General features: G+C 43.1%; 1 protein-coding gene across 1 annotated transcript in view; it reads left to right on the top strand.

Annotated features, from left to right (window-relative positions):
- CRISPLD2 (cysteine rich secretory protein LCCL domain containing 2) overlaps nt 1–12,880 on the top strand; it is a 49,894-nt gene extending 37,014 nt beyond the window's left edge. The window contains exons 12-15 of the mRNA XM_081201225.1: nt 113–185; nt 3,551–3,626; nt 8,773–8,906; nt 11,678–12,880. Coding sequence (XP_081057351.1) covers nt 113–185; nt 3,551–3,626; nt 8,773–8,906; nt 11,678–11,732 — 338 coding nt within the window. The 3' untranslated portion in view covers nt 11,733–12,880. The remainder of the gene's footprint in view (nt 1–112; nt 186–3,550; nt 3,627–8,772; nt 8,907–11,677) is intronic.
- Nucleotides 12,881–21,778: the final 8,898 nt, after the last annotated feature.

Below are 21,778 nucleotides of genomic sequence, written 5' to 3'. Positions count from 1 at the left end.
TGGAACTGGTCCTCTTAATATGCAATGGGTGGTGTGTGCATGGGGAGTCTGTCTCAAGTGCTTCCTTCCATCCCATGGACCTCACAACTTGACCCTGTGTTCATTTCCACAGTGCAGACTCTGGATTGTTACACCACAGTAGCGGAGCTTTGCCAGTTCAAGAAGCCAGCCACTCATTGCCCAAGGTAAATGCTGGAGTTATCCTTGGTGGGTATGAGTGGCCCAGGACCTCCCCCTGCATGAGTCCCCATTGCAATGAAAGGGAAATTCATTTGTTTATTTTACTCATATAAAGTATTTATATGCCGCACTCTTGCAAAACATCAGGGTGATGTTCAGCAACGCAGAAACATTAAAAGCACTATGATGCAATCATAAAAATGAACAGCCACTCATAGGATATTTTAAACAATGGTATAAGCCTGTCAGCTTAAAAAAAATATTCAAGAGACACCTGGAAGTCAAAAGCAAGACTGGTGAAAGCAGAGAGAAGGCCGGGAAAATCTACAGGAAACAGCAATAGCTGGTGGGATGGTTCTCTGGTGGGGACAGTCAGCACCACAGAGAGGAGAAACAGCTCCCTCACTGGGAGGTAAGTGAGTAGCAGGGGCTTTTCATTCAGTTCCTGATTGACTAGCAGCTCCCAATGTGGTAATATCTTCTGAAGCTGCTAGCTGGTCAGGAGCCACAGAGCTTGGAAGGTGCTGGCTGAGCCAATCCTGCCTCCCTGTTGCCTCTCACCAGTCAGTGGTAAGGAATTCTCTTCCCCATCTGGCCCAGTAACTGCAAAAACAGTAGCTGCTGACTCCCAGGAGCGAATTCCTTCACCAGCTGACAATGACTCTTGGTTTGATCCAGCAAGGCTGTTCAAATATATATATATATATATATATATATATATATATATATATATATATATATATGGTTTTGGTGTCTTCGGGTGTCTTCCCGTGTAAGAGTTGGGGTGTCTAGGCGACGTTTCGACGAGGTCTCACTCGTCATCTTCAGGCTGGTGCTTTCGGCTTCTTGTTACTAGAACAGAGCAGGATCTCAGTGTTTGAGTTCCTATAAATACTGTTGAGGGGGTGTGGTGTATAGCCTCCAACGTTCTGGGCAGAAAGGAAGTTCCTAGGTTAATGTGCCTTTTCTTCTTTTGTTCATTAATTACTTGAGGGATATCTTGAGTGATTACTTGAGTGATATTCTGAGTACCACTTAGGAGGGTCATTAGGTGTGGATTAGTTGCTAAAGCTTTCGTGTCTTGACCTCTTGACCTTGTGAAGAGTTTTTCTGAGAAGATGGCTGTACTGCACTTAGTTGTGCTCTGGCTTGGCTTCGTGTATAGGGGCGAGCTGTGGTTTTGTGCCCTGTGCCAGCCAGATCTGTGTAGGGATTGCAGGGGGGTGCAGCATCCGGAGGTGCCACTATGGTTTGGCTACTGGATGGTGTCTGTAATTTATCTGTGGAGAGGGTCTGGGTTTGGGTCTGGTGTGGTTGATTGGAGATGGCGTTCTGTGTGCCTCTGGTTCTGGTGTCGGTTTTTGTGGGGAGGGCTAATTTCCAGATGTCTGGCAGGCGGGACGTGTCGTCACGCTTGTTCATGTTGTGAGGGTGTTTCTCTATCTCGATGGCTTCCATGATTATTCTCTTGTGGTGATGTTCCATGTTAAAGAGCAATTTGGAATCTGCAAAATTAATTTCGTGTCCTGTTTCTTTCATGTGTTGGTAAAGAGAGGAAGTTTTTTCTTCTTTTTTGACGGCATTCTTGTGTTCTGCGATACGTGCATTTATTCGTCTGTTTGTTTGTCCAATGTACGTGGCTGGGCAGACTTTGCAGGGTATTTCATAGACCCCTTGGTTTTCTAACTGGATTTTATCTTTTGGGTTTCTGAGGATATTGGCTATTTTTTGGTTGGTGCAAAAGGCTGTTTTGATATTGTGTTTATGGAGGATTTTGCTAATTTTATCTGTAGTGCCCTTGATATAAGGAAGGAGGGCCATGCCATTGTTTTCTTCTGTGTCTTGGTTTTTGGGGGGTGTTTCTTTTTGGATTAGCTTCGTAACCCTAAGCTAATCCAAAAAGAAACACCCCCCAAAAACCAAGACACAGAAGAAAACAATGGCATGGCCCTCCTTCCTTATATCAAGGGCACTACAGATAAAATTAGCAAAATCCTCCATAAACACAATATCAAAACAGCCTTTTGCACCAACCAAAAAATAGCCAATATCCTCAGAAACCCAAAAGATAAAATCCAGTTAGAAAACCAAGGGGTCTATGAAATACCCTGCAAAGTCTGCCCAGCCACGTACATTGGACAAACAAACAGACGAATAAATGCACGTATCGCAGAACACAAGAATGCCGTCAAAAAAGAAGAAAAAACTTCCTCTCTTTACCAACACATGAAAGAAACAGGACACGAAATTAATTTTGCAGATTCCAAATTGCTCTTTAACATGGAACATCACCACAAGAGAATAATCATGGAAGCCATCGAGATAGAGAAACACCCTCACAACATGAACAAGCGTGACGACACGTCCCGCCTGCCAGACATCTGGAAATTAGCCCTCCCCACAAAAACCGACACCAGAACCAGAGGCACACAGAACGCCATCTCCAATCAACCACACCAGACCCAAACCCAGACCCTCTCCACAGATAAATTACAGACACCATCCAGTAGCCAAACCATAGTGGCACCTCCGGATGCTGCACCCCCCTGCAATCCCTACACAGATCTGGCTGGCACAGGGCACAAAACCACAGCTCGCCCCTATACACGAAGCCAAGCCAGAGCACAACTAAGTGCAGTACAGCCATCTTCTCAGAAAAACTCTTCACAAGGTCAAGAGGTCAAGACACGAAAGCTTTAGCAACTAATCCACACCTAATGACCCTCCTAAGTGGTACTCAGAATATCACTCAAGTAATCACTCAAGATATCCCTCAAGTAATTAATGAACAAAAGAAGAAAAGGCACATTAACCTAGGAACTTCCTATCTGCCCAGAACGTTGGAGGCTATACACCACACCCCCTCAACAGTATTTATAGGAACTCAAACACTGAGATCCTGCTCTGTTCTAGTAACAAGAAGCCGAAAGCACCAGCCTGAAGATGACGAGTGAGACCTCGTCGAAACGTCGCCTAGACACCCCAACTCTTACACGGGAAGACACCCGAAGACACCAAAACCTACATTCCTGTACCCGTGAAAATCTACGAAAGCAAATATATATATATATATATATAAAATGTGCCAGACAAATTTTGTAGGGTGGTGGGAGACAGAATCCGGAGCTTCCTGCCTAAAAGCTCATTGTTGTAACATAAGGGGTAGTGAAGGTGGCTCTGTAGGGAAAGAACTATTCTCATACAGTGCCCTCCAGATATTGCTGGGCCACAACTCTCTCATCATCCCTGACCATTGGCCAGGCTTTCTGTGGCTCACAGGAGGTGGAGTCCAAAAACCTCCTAGGTGGAGTCCAAAAACTCATTGGCTGTCCGTGGTGCAAGATGCTCATTTCAATGCATTGCCTTTCAGGTCTTACTGCCCAGCTTACTGCAAAGATGAGCCATCCTACTGGGCACCGGTGTATGGCACCAACGTTTACGCAGATGTAAGTAACCTTCTTTTCATCCTGCTTGGCAAAATGGGCTGTACATAAACAGTGGAGCTGTTGTGGCATTTTCGGCTTCTGTAGTTTTATGAATGACAGGGCACCTTCCACCGATCGTGCAAGTTAACCCCTCTTACGAGGGCTGAATATCACATCCAGAGTGCAAGCCAGGCTGTGCCATTGAGAAATCTGAAGGCTTTCCTGAAGAGAGGCAGATAAAGCTGGATGAGGTTTATTCCTTCCATTTATTACCCAAACAATCTCAAAGTGGTTTACCAATAAATAAATAAATACATAAGGGTGTTTTAACATGTTGAGCTAAGATGTGGCTGCAAACCTGCTTTCCATGTGATAAATGTAAGGTGGAGGCAGACTCATATTATATAGGCAAGTGACAGAATTTGTAGTTCACCGGCAGCCAGAGGATTGCCAGAAGAGAATTCTCAGCACTTTGGGAAGCCTACGGTTCCCAGGATTTCTTGAGTAAGTGGACAAAAATCATGATATAGTCAATGTTAGAAGAGTGGCATCCTCTGTATGCTAACAGCATTGAGCTGGAACATCATTGAACAGCATTGAGCAGGCCCATGCTGACTGGGCCTGAGAGGAGTTGTAGTTCAAAGCACCCAGAGGCCATTCATTTGGTGAAGGTTGGCATAGGGACATTACAGAGCAGGCCTGTAATTCTTATGATTCTTTGAGCAGATAGAAAAACCATGAGATACTCTATAGCAGAAGGTGAACATCCTCTGCATGTCTATAGCACAGAGGCTTAACACACCAGGAGTTCTTAGGGCTCAGCAGAAGGAGCCAAAAACATTTATTCCCTGTTGAATTAGGGATGTTTTCAAGAACAACATCCATCTTGTTTGGAGACCAAATCTTTGCTCTCCAAAATTGTTGGCTGGCAACAGAGCCTGACAGTGTTTAATCAACGTGTGGGTTGGCAGTGGAATAAAGTTACTACTGCACAGCTAGAATGGTCCAAATTATTTGATGATTTTGTTCCTACTGTAGAGCTTCTTGAATTGCGTCTTTAAAAAGGAGAAAAACCCAAACAAAAACTTACAGTTGTTTCCCTGCAAGGGATAAAGCTCATTTTGGACACTGTGTGGCCTTAGCATAAGATCTATTTCTTTGTATGAACTGGTTTCTTTTAAACTCCTCTATAGATCCTAAGTTAGCACTCTTCTGTCAGATCTTCAGCAATGGGTTGAATAGAAGCATGGCTTCCCACCCAAATATGATTGCTCAACTGCCTTGGCTTTCGCAGTTATGAATAGTGGACTTAATTGGATATACGGTAGAAGGAGGGGATGGAAGGCTGGTCAGGGAAGGTTTGTGTTAAAGTAATATGTGCCAGTGTGCATAGTTATCGCTTGATGCCTACAGGATGAACTGATGATTGCACACAGTTTGGTCATGGCCTCATTCTGCCTAATGGGAGGGTTGGCCCTGGGATTTCCATTGCACTTCCAACACATAAAGATTGGCACTCAAGTGGTTTAGTTGCGCTCTCTCTCTCTCTCTCTCTCTCTCTCTCTCTCTCTCTCTCTCTCATAAAGAATGAATGAATAATAGTACTAATTTACTTGAATTCTTTTTTAGACAGCCTTTCATTAATAAACTAAAAGTGGTTTACAATAACTAGAAAAATAGGACAGAATCTACACATACAGAACCAAGAATTGTTAACACAAGTATCAAAGGCCAGGGAATGCCTGGGCAAGAAGACTTGTTTTCAATAACTATTGGAAATTCATCACTGTTGACATACCCCCTAACTGTCCCATTTTAAGCGGGACATCCCCAAATCACAGAAACCAACCCCAACTTCTGTTTGCATCCTGGAATGTCCCAGCTTTTGGTCCAGTACTCTGGTGTGAGTCCTCGTGTCAGACTACCGGAGCAAAAGACGGTTACTCTGGTGCGAGTCAGCAAGGACGGGCCAAAGTGCTGAAGGTCCAGTGATTATGGGGGATGAAAATGTTGGAGGGTATGAGCAACCACATGAGTAGTTAACTTGGCACTCTTCCACTGTTTTTGGACAACAGCCCCAGCCAGCACAGCCTTGGGTCAAGGGTGATGGGATTCGTAGTCCAGCAACACCTGGAGGGTATCACATTGACTACACTATATTACTTCTGCTTGGAAGCATGAAGTGATCAAGTGCAGAGACCCTGTGTGAACTGGTCCCTGTTCTTTATATGGCAGGTGACTTTTTGCAAAATGGAGACCAAGCAGATTTCCATATTGGGCTTTAAATTTTGCCCTTTACACATCATTTAGCTCAGGGGTCATCAATGTGCAGCCTATGGGCTAGATGCGTCCCACGAAGACCATTTTACCAGCCCATGAGCTGCCCGCAAACTGAGCCGCCCGCTTGGCAAGTCCCCCGCACACTGCGCTAAAGCGCAGGGACTCACCAAGTGGCACCAGAAATTGCATCTGTGCACGTGCAGATACCAGAAATTGCTTCTGTGCATGTGCAGACGCTGACAATTGCTTCTGCGCAGACATGATTTTCAGCATCTGGGCATGCACAGAAGCAATTTCTGGTGCCGTGGACATGCGCAGACGTGATTTCCGGTGTCGTGCTGCGCCAGTCCAGCCCACCGACGATCTCCTTGGGAGTGATCCGGCCCATGGCCGGTAAAGCTTTCCGTCCCCTGATTTAGCTCATTTGCTTGAGTACATGTGTATCCAAAATGAACTCTGATCATGGCACAGGGCTATAAGGAAGTAGGAACCAGTCTTTGCAGAGGACCTTGGACTTGAGGCATCTTTCCCCTCTGCAGCCCCATAAAGACTGAGGCTTTTTTTGGTTCCCCCTCCGCCTGAGACCAGTTTGGTGTGCTTTCCTCCATGGGGATAAAGAACACTTAATTCTGGCCTGTGTGACTTGAATGAAAAAAAGAAAAAGAAAGACAAGCTCACTTTTTTCCCATAGAAACCAGCATACTATTTTAGCTGGCTCAGGACTGAAGCCTTGGGAAAGGTATGTTTGCAGGGAAAGAGGTCACGGTAGCTCTGGAAACGCTCTTGAGAGCTCAAGGAGCCAGAGTGCTTGTAATCAGTGGCAAAATAATGAGACCACAAATGTGCCGGAGGCGCACTCCAGGCTTGGATGAACTGAGGAAGCAAACAGTCGAAAGTAGTGAAAGCTTATCATCAAAGCCAGATGGCCCATCAAAACCCTGCATAAAAGTGGTTTCCCGAGTTAGAATGCCGTTCTGCCACCCTGCAGAGAGCAAGGGATGGTGCTCAGCTGTTTCTAAAACAGACCAAGGGGAAGAAAAAGAAAAGAAAACCATATTGAAATATCAGCTTACAACAGCCAAGGGTCGGCAGAATGTAGAGTGGGATCTGATTTGCAGCAAGGGTTTCTGATTCCCAGTTGTTTGGCAATAGTGACAACACCAAGGCTCCCCACTCCACTGAACAAGCAGGTTGCTGAAATTAATAACTTTGGGGGGAGCATGGGGACAGGAACAGATTTATATTCTATTATTCACTCATAAATTTGATAGTGACTTTAAATAATAGTAAAATGCAACACAGAGGACAGCAGTTGGGGGGGCGTGCCGTTTGTATTGCCAACAAAGAGAAAATGCAACCCCTCCCTCCAAAATAAGATTAAAAAGGAGACATATTTGCATAAACATTGCATGCAAACTTAGAATTAACAGGCTGTATGCTTGATTGTATGTCTCCCTGCTATGTACAAGGCCAGAACAAAGAAAGTCAAAATCTCTCTGTTCTTTTCTAGTGAACTTACATGCAGCTTTTGTTCAGTAAGCTCAGTAAAGTGTTATCAGGATTTCTTTTCACTCTTGCCTGCATTTCTGTTGGTTAAGTGATTTTGCTGATATGGGTTTTTGTTCCTCCCACAGCACTGTGCCAAAAAATTCTCATCCCCCCCCCCGGTTCTCCATCAATTTATAAGTAAAGAAGTTGGATTTGAAAATTATCAAATGCATGGTGTGGATGCATTCCAGGCTAGGGATAGAGAGACTGAGGCTGCTTGGCCATCGTTCTAATTGCTGTTTTTTAAGGAAGGGAGGAAATTCCTTCCTGTGCTGGGGCTTATCCTCTTTAAACAGTTTTGCAACTTGGTAGTGAAGATAAGAAACTCTTGCTGGGAGCAAGCGAAAGGCAACACCAGGGGGTAAGGGGGTGGCAGGGGTGTGCCTTGACCGCACCGGAGGTGAATTTCGGAAGGCAGAACAGCCCGGAAATGAAGGCTTTGGAAAGAACTATTGGAAAGGGAGGCTTCCGTAGTGCATAGCTGCAGAATAATGGCCTGTCTGACTTCCTTGGGGACAGGGTGATATTTTTTTTTAAATGTACTGGTTTTAGATGCTTTGTGGCTGCATACTCAGGCAAATTCAAAGCATATCTGCTTCAGCTGTGTTCCTCCACTCTCCTTGACCATATATAGAAGCCCCCAAATCAAGCTGGCAGTCGGAATGGGCAGAGCTGCCAGCACAGAGGCAGTGATAAATGTTAAAAGGGATGAAAGAGAACCTGCCTTTTATGGCTTGGGTGGGAGAGAAGGAGGGGAGACCATGATCTCCAATGTGTGTGTGTGTGTGTGTGTGTGTGTGTGTGCGCGCGCGCGCGCTTTAGCTCTTTCTTCCTCTGTAGCTGCCTATCCACAAATCCTCTTGAATCCAAAGACTGGCTTCCCCTACAGCTTTGGTGTTCCGTGCTATTTCCCTCTTTTCCAAATAGCTTTTAAGATGCAGTGATCCGTCAATGGTTGTTGTGATTCTCTCAAGTTAGGCTTGACATTTTGGTAAAATTTAATGTGATCTGGAAATAACCTGGTATAAAGGTATACATGGGCCTGTATTTTATTTTTAAAAATTAATGCTGCTTTTTGAAAGGCACTGGGGTGGACATTGCTGTCACAGTTGACGATGAGGGAATTGAGGATTAATTTTGGACCAGGATGCTGAACGCTGGAGCTGGTGTTGAATGCTCTGTGCCCTCAGCCCTGGCACAGGCCAAGCGATAACAAAATGATAACCTGGAACTGTCTTTGTGTGAATAATGTCCCAGCTAGTATGCAGCATGGGTTGAGTTCCATGCAATGCCTCTGGGCCCCTTTGTAAGTGACTGTGGTTGTTCTATGACCTTTCAGAATTCCAGTATCTGCAAGGCTGCTGTGCATGCAGGGGTCATTGGGGACAATGCTGGTGGGTACGTGGACGTGATGCCTGTGGAGAAGAAGAAATCCTACAGTGGCTCTTCAAAGAATGGGATCCAATCTGCAAGGTATGGCAGTCACCCCTCTTCTGACTGGGCTCTTTCTGAAATGGTTCTTCTGTTGTCTTCCTTGTACTGCAACCTAAGAACTGAAGAAAAACCCTGCTGGATCAGAGCACAGGTCCATCTAACCCAGCATCCTACAGTGGCCAGTCAGATGCCTACAGGACACCCGCAAACAGGAAACAATAGCAATTCTCACATTTGTTCCACTCAATTGCTACTCACACACAGAGAGAGATAGCATATGAGCATGTGGACTCTATATAGTCCTTATAGTAGATCATAGACTGATAGATCATAGAGTTGGACCCTGAGGACCATCTAGTCCAACCCCCATGCATTGCAGGAATATGCAGCTGTTCCATACAGAGCATCTTGGCATTGTCAGTACCATGCTACCATCTGAGCTATCCAGACTGATAGTCACTGGCAAGACTTTCCCTCTATGAGTTTGTCCTTTCCTCCTGTCTGATTTACTGAGCAGCACCACATCTTCTGACAACAAATTCCATAAATCAGTGATTGGCTGTACGACAAAGTATTCAGTAAGGAACTGATTCACAGTCTTGTTCTTGAGAGTGATCAAGGGGGATAAAGAAAGGTGGTGTTTAGACATGTTCCATGTTTCTGCTTTGTCTGAGAAGAGAACTAGTAAGAGCAAGTATTTACAGAAATTTAGAGGGATTCATCACCTTGTTCTAATACTTCCTTTTACAATAGTGATGGTCCTTTGGCATGGATAGGAATCATAGGAAGCTGCCTCATGCTCTGAGCGTCTGGCTCAGTATTATCTAGTCATACTGACTGTGGTTCTCCAGGATTTCCAGTGGGATTCTTTCCTAGACTTACCTGGAAACAGCAGTGATTGAACCTGGAACCTTCTGCATGCAAAACATGGCCTTTACCACTGAGCTATGGCCTGTCCCTGGTGATCCTCAGATGTTTGGGGAGAGCATCTTCTTTGCAAACAGAAGGTCCCAGGTTCAATCCACAGCATCTTCAGCTATGACTGTGAGAGAACCCTGCCCGGAATCCTTGAAAGCAGCTGCCAGTCAGACAGCTGGATGGATCAGTGGTCTGACTTCGTATGTTCTTATGTTGCTGGACTCTACTCCCATCAGCCTAAGCCAGTGCAGCCAATCGTCAAGGATGATGGGTATTGTAGTCCAATGTTATCTGAAGAGCCACAAGTTCCCCATCCTTGTTCACCCCATCCTCCTCACCATTAGAATAATTTTATTTCTAGAAAGCATATAACAAGGCAGTAAAACACTGACTGGCTTTTCTAATTTATTTATTTTTTTTACACTGACCCTGTAGGATGCTAAGCACACCTCTATGAGTTAGTTTGTGGTGAGGTCCCTAGATCTCAGATGACATCAAGCAGCCAGGCATGGTGCCTCATCATTCTTGCCTTAGGTCCCATGGGGGTTTCTGGGAAAGTACATATTGGATAGCTCCCTCCCTGCTCTTCTCAGTCCTGCGTAAGCTTCACTATGTTGCTCCCTCAGGAGGAAAAGGCTTTTGGGAATATCCCAAGATAGCTCACACTGGGACTTCTGTAAAAGCCAAAACTCTCGGGGTTGTGACTGGTTCCAAGATTGTTGCTTTTTTCTCCCTTTGATGGAAGCGAAAAGGGAGGGAGAGTCAGCAAGGCAACTTTTGAATACTCTGAGCATGGTGAAGAAGAACGATGTCTCTGTGGAGGGAATAGGGGGTTTCCTTGCAGCTCTCAGACCCTTAACAAACTACAGTTCCCAGGGTAATTTGGGGGAAGCCATGACTATTAAAGTGGTATAACAGTGTTTTAAACGAATGGTGTGGCTGGGACCTCGTCAGCCAACCAAGTTTTTACTGTTTAGAGCCAAGTGTCATTTTCAATATAAATCATTAAAAAACCCCACTGGGGATGTGGATGGGAAGAAGTAGCCTACCAAGTAAAGCTAGCAACCCTATACAGTCATACCTCGGGTTACAGACGCTTCAGGTTGTGCGTTTTTGGGTTCCGGAAGCGCCGAAATCCGGAAGTACCGGAACTGGTTACTTCTGAGTTTCGGTGCTTGCACATGTGCAGAAGTGCCGAATTGCAACCCATGCATGTGCAGACGTGGCGCTGTGGGTTGCGAATGCTGAGGGTTGCGAACGTGCCTCCCGCATGGATCACATTCGCAACCTGAGCGTCCACTGTAAATAACAAATTGGTCTGCATCAGCCAGCCACCATCTCAATTTTGAAATTGGTTTCATGATTTCAAACATTGAATAAAATCCCCATTGCCTTTAAATGAGTTTGAACAGAGGAATTAGCAAAGAAACATTGACTGCTATGCCCCACTGCCAACCCAAAGAGCCAAGCTTTTCAGATGGGGCCTGCTGGGTTTACTTTGAATCTTATCTCCTCTCTTGTAGCCATTGGAGAGTCACCTGAGACCCCCCCCTGTCTTTTCAGGGTGGGGGAGTCCATATAAAGAATTTCCTATTGGCTGTGAGATGGGGGGGCAGAGGACTGGACAAAAGTGTGGAGGATAAATGGCTTCTTGGCCATCATAGATAAGACCAGAATATCCCTACTTAGAAGCTGTTCAGAAGACCAGATACTGGAGATACGGTCCCCAGGAGGCTTCCTATGAAGAAAATATGACAGGGTCAGACCTGTTTATCACTTTATGCAATTTTCCAACTATTTAAAACAATCAAAAGAAGATATAGGGGTTTCCCTCCACTCCTGTAATGGAAAAACTGCTTATGCCTTCCCTTTGTCTTATTTCTTGTTTCCAGCTTAAAGACACAGACAGAAGGAAATGCCTTCCGAATCTTTGCTGTGAAGCAATAAATTTCCAAGAAGCGGAACCCCGTCTGTTGGGAGGAGGAGGAGGCGCTATTCCTAAACAATGGGAAGCCCACACATGATGGTGGTCAGTCCTGGTATGCAGTACGACGAAGCCCTCTTGGTCAAAACTCTTTCAGGGACGACAAAGACTGCTGCCGGAATCACATTCTGACTTAACTATCCACATCCCATTGATGTCAGCTCAGTGTTTTATTATTATTAATATTACTTTCAAACATTTAGGGTCAGATTTTGAGAGCGGAGTGTTCAACACCTTATTTTCTGGTGCACAGCTTATATTGCTCAAAGACAAGAGTTTTGCACTTCATGGAATGAACCTACCGCTTAAGGGTGAATGTTAGCTTGAATAACTATGGAGGCCTTGCTATGTGTGTGATAGTTGGTGTGTGTGATTGGGTGTGTTGGAGTGCAAGAGACAGACACACACAGAGAGAATCCAAGTCTCTTTGGATTCTTTCCTTGGGTTAACAACAGGTCCATTAAATGCAGTGCTGAAACAACATGTGGTAGACTGTTCTGTGGATAGTGCAAAAGACACACCTAGCTGTCGAAAAAACAAAGCTGCCTTTCAAAACCGGGAATTTCTCTCAAACAAAGGGAAAAAATGTGGAATAGCTGGGTTTGCTGGCCAAACAATTGCAGGAAGTTAGGAAGGTTAGGGGTGTTAAAAATAAATCAAGGAACTAGAACCCCTGTCCAGGCACATTTCGATTGGTAGTACATTAGACAGCATCGTTTTATTTACAATTACCTACAATTTATTTTATTCAGCAGAGCTGGTCATATCTTAATTATGCAGTGATCTCTAGAAGTTGATCTTTATTTTGTTAGAAACTTACAGAGCGTTTGCTTTGCCCCTGTTTTTGTACAGATGTGGGGCTTTATTTTATTATTATTATTATTATTTTTATTATATATATTATGTATGTTGGGGTTAACCACAACATATATATTAGAGAACTAATAGATCTGGTTTGTTTCCTTGTATTCAGTAAGTATATATTTAGATCCCATGCAGATCCCAACTGTCTCCATGATGAATGGAGTTGTAACATTCACCCAGCTATTTCAAGGGTTGGGTTTTAATCATTTATCATTCTCACCCCCCTATTAAAACCTTTTAAAATCCAGCCCAATCCACAGCTGGGATCCAAAGAGTTTGCTTTTGTCTGTCTGCTGGGAATTTGGACATAGCAGTTGACAGCCATATGTCAGGAGTGCTCTGATGGTGTTTCCTGCTTGGCAGGGGGTTAGACTCAATGGCCCTTGTGGTCTCTTCCAACTCTATGATTCTATGAGTTCCTCTAATGTCCAGGCTCTGAGTATCATAGAGAGCTTGAATTTTTAAATTTTTTTTAAAGGAATTCATTCCAGTTCCAGTTCATTCCCTGCAAAGAGGAACAAATTCCATTCTGATTCAGTTAACATATTTATAATAATTCATAATTCCTTCGTGCAGTCCCAGGTGCTATTCTTTTCCTCTACCTCTCTAGACATCAGAATTTTTAAAAACTGCTCTGGAGAGGTATAAAAGAGAAGAAAACAACAAAACACACACACACACAGTGCAATGTGGAAAAAAATTAATTCACATTTGGTTCACCTGGAAATTATAGGAACTGCTTTCTGGTGTAGTTCAGAGATAGCTGAATTCAGCGAAGTAGTTCATTCCGAGCACTAATGTGATCACTTATGTAACCAAAATGACACAATCCACATATAACAGAAGTATCAGTGGATCTGGAGGGAACCCCAAAGTCTGCATAGGTTCAACATATCTTTAGGTTAAAAAAAGTAGAAAAGAGGCAATGACAGCTGGTCATGCTCATTTGCCATGGAATGCTGACTAAGAGCGGGTGGGTCAGAAAACATGGATGAGGGGAAATGGAATGGAGCAGTAGAAATCTTGAACAGTGTCCCACGCCACAACATTTTATTGCAGGACACTCTGAATATTGGTGTCTCATCTCATGCCATATCACATTCTGCCAAAGATTATAATCTGAACATTTACTTTCTATTTGTTTAGAGTGAATCTTTACAGGAAGCAATAGTTGTTTCTTTGCTTTTTGGAAAAATAGTGATGCAGATGATTAGATAAGTCAGTGCCTTGGTGAGCTTTGGGATCCTGGACTTCAAGGAATGCTTGTCAGCTGTGGTGCTAAAGTGGTGCTAATTAGGGATAAACAGAATTACATCCCACCCCCATATCTGCCCCATAAACTGATTTAATTCCAAAAAGTCTTTTGAACAAAGGAGGGGGGGATGCAACACACAGACATTGTTATTTTATCCAAAATATACCAGCAGGTGCATTCAGATATAGAACAACTACAACAAAGAATAGCCTTTCCATTCCTGGGTTCATGATTGCCTATTTTGGATGCGTGATCTGAATAGATCTCTTCTCTGTAGGCTGCAAGGTCCTGCAGGGTTGGTTTTTTGTATATTTGCTTTTTTTCTATGAAAAATGATGTATTTTTTACTATTTCCTTTGTAAAAAAAAAGTTTACTGTAAATGACTTTGTTTTAGCTTTGCATGGTCTTCTCGATGGGTTTAGGATTTCAGACTGATTCTCTAGCACCACAGCAAAGTATCTCTACAGCAAAACAGACTGTTTTCCGGCTGTTTTGGTTTATGACATTTGTGGAAATAAAACTCTTGAGAATTAAATGAGACCATTTAGCACAGAGCTTGTTTGTTTCATATCTTGTCTTGTTGGGTTTGTTTCAAGGATTTTCAGAATTGTCACACAGAACAAAATTAACTCATCTTCTTTTATATATCAGGGGTGTCAGCCCCCAGGCCTGGGGAATGAATTCAGTTCTCCAGACCCCTCAGTCTTGCCCTCAGAACTCTTCCCCAGACCACATTCTTCACTGCCTCTGCTTTGTGCCTTCCTTGAGAGTTTTTGTCATGCTGGAATATGTCCTCTAATTCTAGTGACAACCCTTGCTTGCCTGGATGCAGGGTACAGAGGGGAGTGGGAGTGTGTAGAAACTAGCCTACAGTATAAAAGGAACATTTTCATGTGTTGCTCCTCCCAATTTTGCCTCTGGCCCCACCCACCACTGGTATGTTCCCCCCCCCCCAAGTTCGCCCAGAATGAAATCCAGCCATCAGGCTGAAAAATAGTTTCTCCTTCATGACATACAGTATTCTTATCTATTCACTTTTGGGGGGCAACAGGGCATATATACTTGTGATTCAAATTCCAGGGAGGGTGTCCTCGCAGTTAGGAAATGAAACAACATGCATTCAGGCAGGCAGTGAGCTGTGGCAATCTCCTCTTAGAGATACAGAAACATGTAGCATAGCAAGGATGTTTTGGACTAATGGAGCCTGAAGTATCTAGTTGTTTTGTAGCATTGATAAGACTGAGCCACACTGTCTTTGACACTTGTAGCCAGCTTTGCTTTGTCTGGTCAAGCGAGGAATGAATTTTCACTTGTTTTGATCATAAGCCCCGATTCACCTGAAAGTTTCATGTAGTCCAACAGGAATCAAAGCTATCCCAGTAAAAATGTATCACCTTAGTTCAGGTGGCTGGGGTTGACTGGAACTGTAGTTCAAAACATTGGATTAGCAAAGGTTCTCTGGCTGTTTATTTCCACCTGCAGTGTCCTAACACAAACTCCTTATTATATCCGGATCTCCCAGTTTAACAGATTTATAGATTGCCTTGTTTATATCAAGTGGCAAGCTTGCCAACATTTTAAAAAATAAAATATGTGATTTCAGTAAATAAATGAAGGGTTTTTCTGTGGTCTTTTTTTGCAGAATGTAGCATTCAGCTATGGCAGAATTGCTGGCAAAGCTTTCGCTTTGCACCCCTTGCTTTGCTCTGTGATCCATACTTTAAAATTAGCACCAGGGGAAATTCACAGAGAGGTTTGTGCATGCCTGTTCTTAGGGATGTAGTGTTTAGAAATGGGGTCTCCCGCAAAGAGCCAGCAGCCGAAATATAAACCGCAACCCAGGAAGATGGTGCAGGGAAGTGTTCCCTGACTGTGACAGAAAAGGGCTTCCTTCAGGACTCTCAGTGGGCAGGCTGGTCAAAGTTTATAAAAAGAGCATCCTTCAGCAAACATTTGATCCTCAAAGCCAAATATTAGCAATTCATAAATTGAGAATCTAAATATGAGTCATTTTTCCATAACCAGCCATTTGAAAAAGGAATGTTGTATGAAAAAGTAAGAAGAGCCCTGTTTGATTAGGATGAAGGCCCAATTAAGGGAACCTGAACACCATGCATTTAAAGCACTATGAGGCCATTTTAAAAAGTCATGGCTTCCCTCAAACAATAAATCCTTGTTCAGGGTGATGTTAGGAAGGTTGGACTAGATGACGCTTTGGGTCCCTTCCAACTCTAGAACTCTATGATTCCTTGAGTCTATGGAGTTATATCCCAGAGTTCCCTGGGAAGAGGAATTGATTGTTACACCACTCTTGACACATCAACAAAACTTTACACATTTGTGGGATGGGGGAGAGATTTACCACCATATTCCCTTTCACAAAACTCCACTTTGACTCCTCCTTTTGAAAGCAGTCGTAGCAATGAGTTCTGGAGAGTTTTGGATTTAATTTAAACCTGGGAGACACACAAGCCTTTCAGCTCTGAACGCTATGGAGTAGAATGTTCATAAATCTTTGAGGGCTGGTTTTTTTAAAATATAGAACATTCAGAGAAGCTGAGCAGGTGACAACCTCTCTCCTTCCAAATTGCAGGCTTTCCCTTAATAGTGTTCTTATTTTGGAAGGTGGATTCTTTCCAGCCTGGAGAGAAAGGGCACTCTGTGATCCACTGTGCAGCTGGTCCCTAGATGCCAGCACAGGCAGTCAAACGAATGCCAGCTTGTACCGCTCACGGCCAACCCACCCCTAGGAAATGGAGGCAAGGGTTCTCCTCTGCCTTTAGGAATCTGCCTTATACCAGGTCTGCCATAGGCACTTCCAAGTGAGATGACCTGTTTACTGAGCATTCATCCTCATTTGTCTGCAGGGAGACTAGAAAACATTGGCTATTTGATTCAGTCTCATTTGTTTATAAGGAGGTTAGATCTCAATCGGGCAGTGGAAAACCTCATATTTAAAGGCAACCTATCTAATTATCAGGGATGCGGGTGGCGCTGTGGGTTAAACCACAGAGCCTAGGACTTGCTGATCAGAAGGTCAGTGGTTCAAATCCCCACAATGGGGTGAGCTTCCGTTGCTCTGTCCCTGCTCCTGCAACCTAGCAGTTCAAAAGCACACCCAAAAGTGAAAGTAGATAAATAGGTACCGCTCCGGTGGGAAGGTAAAAAAACGGTGTTTCCGTGCGCCTCTCTGGTTCACCAAAAGCAGCTTAGTCATGCTGGCCACATGTTCCGGAAGCTGTACGCTGGCTCCATCAGCCAATAAAGTGAGATGGGTGCCACAACCCCAGAGTCAGTCACGACTGGACCTAATGGTCAGGGGTCCCTTCACCTTTACTTTATCTAATTATCGATTCCTGAAGCAACATGTAAACTTAAACACTGCCATTCTTCACAGTTCACACTCTTCCATATTTTGCAATGGCATTCTGCAGCCACATAGTGTGTGCAGAAATGCATTTGCTAAGGTAAGCTGTACGTGTATGTTAGCAAAAGCAGCATACAAAACTGCGTTCTATTAGAGGAAATAATATGTTAGGCAAAATATATTTTGCAAATATGTTACATTGTCCTGAAGTGCACACAAATCTGTGTATGTTAGGAGGATTTTTTACCAAGATGATGAAGAAGTTTCATGAGGACTTAAAGAAAAAGCAAGTGGATGTGGAAATGTGGAGAACTGCCACCTCTTGAAACAACAGAGGTGGCAGAAAGACATATCTAAATTTGTCTGGCAGGGCAAAAAGCCCAGAATGAAATTTAAGATACTTACGGATGCAAAAGAAAGAGGGGGGTTTGCCCTGCCGGACTTAAAGTTGTACTATGAATCAGCAGCTTTTTGCTGGTTGAAAGATTGGCTACTCCTTGAGAATACAGACATTTTAGATTTGGAAGGGTTTAATAACGCTTTCGGATGGCATGCTTATATATGGTATGACAAGGTAAAGGTCCATAAAGGTTTTAAGAATCACATTGTTAGGAAAGCTTTATATAATGTTTGGATTAGATATAAAGACTTGCTGGAAAACAAAACCCCAAGGTGGCTGTCGCCAATGGAGGCTAAAGGGCTGAAAAAACTTAATATGGAATCGAAATGGCCAAAATATGGGGAAATTATAGAGCAAGAGGGGGACAAGGTAAAACTACAGAACTATGAAAAATTGAAGCCTAAAGTTCGAGATTGGCTCCATTATTATCAAATAATGGAGGTTTTTAAACAAGACAGAAAAATTGGCTTCCAGGTGGAAAGATCCAAATTAGAAACGGAATTGTTAGAACCCAATACTAAAACTTTGTCAAGAATGTATAACTTGTTGCTGAAGTGGAATACACAGGATGAGACGGTTAAATCAGCTATGATTAAATGGGCACAGGACTTCGGTTATAACATTATGTTAGCTGACTGGGAACAGTTATGGACCACCGGTATAAAGTTTACGGCATGTAATGCCTTAAGAGAGAATATCATGAAAATGATTTACAGGTGGTACATGACACCAGTCAAGCTTGCAAAAATCTATCATTTGCCCGATAATAAATGTTGGAAATGTTAAGAAACTGAAGGTACATTCTTTCATCTTTGGTGGACTTGCCCAAAGATTAAGGACTTCTGGGAGATGATTTATAATGAAATGAAAAAGGTATTTAAGTATACCTTTCTTAAGAAACCAGAGGCTTTTCTCCTGGGCATTGTCGGCCAATTGGTGCCAAGGAAGGACAGAACTTTTTTTATGTACGCCACAACAGCAGCAAGAGTTCTTATAGCAAAGTATTGGAAGACACAAGAACTACCCACACTGGAAGAATGGCAGACGAAGGTGATTGACTACATGGGACTAGCTGAGATGACCGGCAGAATCTGAGACCAAGGAAAAGAGATGGTAAAGGAAGATTGGAACAAATTTAAAGTTTATCTTAAGGACTATTATAAAGTAAATGAATGCTAAAACGCCAAGGTTAGGAAACTACGAGGTTACTGCTGTATTGATTTGGTAATGACAAGAGGGGTTAAAGGTCAATTAATTAAATTTTGAAGCGAGGATTTGCAGTAAGAAATTCGAAAACAGGGATGCAGAAAGGGGAGGTATGGGGAAGTCGGAGAGACAGGGTTAGGAAAAGAAGGTTTTGAAATTTTACATGTTTATGTGTTTGTTTGTCATTGTATTGTGTTTTGTATGTGTTAACTATGTGTTAAAAAACCAATAAAATATTTTTTTTAAAAAAGGAAATGTGGAGAACTGAACTTAAGAGTGGAAAAATGAAAAATGGAGAGAAATTTAAATGAACAGATTTGCCCATCCCTACACCAAAGCAAATGCTATTCCAGTTCCACCCTTGTCAGTGCATTTCCCCATCACTTATTGCTAAAAGTTTGATCATTAGGGAGAAGCAGGTTTGCTGTGCAAGATCTCCTGATCGAGTCTAATTGCATGACCTGAATTGCCAACACATGACTGAATCCCACCCCAAAATAGCGATGGTTTGGAAAGAATTTGTGTATCTGTGTAGCCTAGTGTTGTTCTGTTCTGACTGGCAGTAGCTCTCCAGGGGCTCAGGCAGGCGGTCATTCCCATCACCTGGTATCTGATTATTAATTTTTAGAAAGATACGTAAACTCATTATTCAAATTTCTGTCTAAGTGTTGTGAATTATAAAATTATTGATGGAACACAGGTAAATTCCGCACAACTTTTTCTTAAAGAAAAAACCTAGTAAGACGTAAAATAATAATTAAAACACAAAGAAAACCAGTATATATTTTAAAATGAATATAGATGACTGCACTATTTATCTGAAATGGGGGGGGGGTCAGCAGGCATCTAGAACAAGTTGACGTGCCTAAGCAAAATTGGCTTTGAGGTCCAAAGCACAAGTGCTGCCACATTGCCACATCTTACACTTAAAATAGGGTGACCATATATTCCGAGGGGTCTCCATATGTCCATGGGGGGGGGGTTGGTGACCAGGGGCAATTTTCAACATAATAGTAAATGTCTGGGGTTTTGTCTGTTCCCTGGCAGAAACAGAAGCGCTCTGTGGCGGTCGCTTCCTTGTTGCCTCCTAGATGATGATTTATGAAGTCCACTCACCACCCTGGCATCCGCCAATGCTGATCGCCGAAAAACAAAGCTCAAGGACTTTTTTTGGAGGAACTGTGTTTGGATTTGTACTTCTTGAAATATGGCAACCATAACTTAAAGCACATTTAAGCCACAAAGGCTTCCGCCTAGAGGGAACTGTAGTTTATCCCTTTAAGGGCTGCAGTTCCTAGCATCCTTAAAAAACTACAGTTCCTAGGATTCTTCAGCAGAAGCCATGCACTTTCAATGCCTTTTGTGGATGTGACCTCCAGTAGGGTGGCCTGTTATGAACCATCAAAATGAGGTCAAAAAGAAGACTGTCCAGAAAGTCTGGTTATGAAAGATTGCTGGTTACCGAAAGCCAAGCCCAAATTTCAGAGGGCCTTTTAGGTCAGCTCATAATGAGCTTTGCTTTACCCTCTCCAAACTGAGAAAGGTTATCTATTTTGATTGATCGATTTCTCACATATATAGCCCTCCTTTCTTCCCGAAGGAGCCCAGGGTGACATCTCTGTAATAATAATAATAATAATAATAAAACTACAATAAAATTGTAGATCCAACCTATCCATTCTTAAGGAAATCAGCCCTGAGTGCTCACTGGAAGGACAGATCGTGAAGCTGAGGCTCCAATACTTTGGCCACCTCATGAGAAGAGAAGACTCCCTGGAAAAGACCCTGATGTTGGGAAAGATGGAGGGCACAAGGTGAAGGGGACGACAGAGGATGAGATGGTTGGACAGTGTTCTGGAAGCATGAGTTTTGACCAAACTGCGGAAGGCAGTGGAAGACAGAATTGCCTGGCGTGCTCTGGTCCATGGGATCACGAAGAGTTGGACACGACTAAACGACTAAACAACAACAACAATAAAATTAAAAAGTTCATTTCTCAACCAACCCCAATTCTGAATTTTGATGCCATCAACTAGTTAAGTTATAACTAGGACAATGTTTATTTTATTTCATTTTTTGAAACTCTGCAACAGGATTAGTTTAGGTTTTCTTATGTAATTGTGAGTGCTGTTGTGCGGTCCAAAAGAGAGACAGCCAAGGATGCCAGGGCTCACTGGCACAGAGAAAAAGGCATCTGTTCCTTACCATTACTTTCAGATAGAAGAATTCTGCTTCATCCATCCTACATTGTTTTGAGCATTCCGGCTGGTGTTCTTTTTCTTTAACCCACACTAGGGTAAGTGGGGATAATTTATTCCTTTAATAATAATAATATTAAAAGAGAAAAAACACACACCCAGGAACATCTCATCACTTTGCTTGGACACGATTCAACTAAATTAACACAAGTGGAATGACTTCCACTAGAGCAATGGGACTTCCCCCCTACTTGTGTGAATGTCCTGTATCTTCCCCAGATCTGTTCCAGATAGTTGGGGGAACCTCTTGGGGAGGGGTGCAGCAAGGGGCAAGGCAGACAACATTCCATTATCCAATTCCCTCAACCATTCCTCATAAGGCTTGGTTTCCAAACCCTTGATCATCTTGGTTGCCCTCCTCTGCACACATTCCAGCTTGTCAACATCCTTCTTAAATTGTGGGGTGCAAAACTGGACAAGACACTCCAAAAGGGTATTGTATAGTTAGAAAAGGGCAACCAAAATGATGAAGGTGATGGAAGGACTTCCCTGTGAGGAAAGGTTGCCATGTTTGGGACTTCTTTGTCTAGAGAAAAGGCAGTGAAGTGATAGAAGTATATAAAATTATGCATAGCATGGGGAAAGAGAAAAGTCCGCCCGTCCCCCTTATTACACCAGAACTTGCAGACAACCAATGATGCTGAATGTTGGAAGATTC

The sequence above is a fragment of the Podarcis bocagei genome (assembly GCF_964188305.1).
Source record: "Podarcis bocagei genome assembly, chromosome: 7".
NCBI lineage: Eukaryota > Metazoa > Chordata > Lepidosauria > Squamata > Lacertidae > Podarcis > Podarcis bocagei.
Note: the sequence above shows the minus strand (reverse complement) of the source record. Positions and strands in the feature narration are given on the sequence as shown.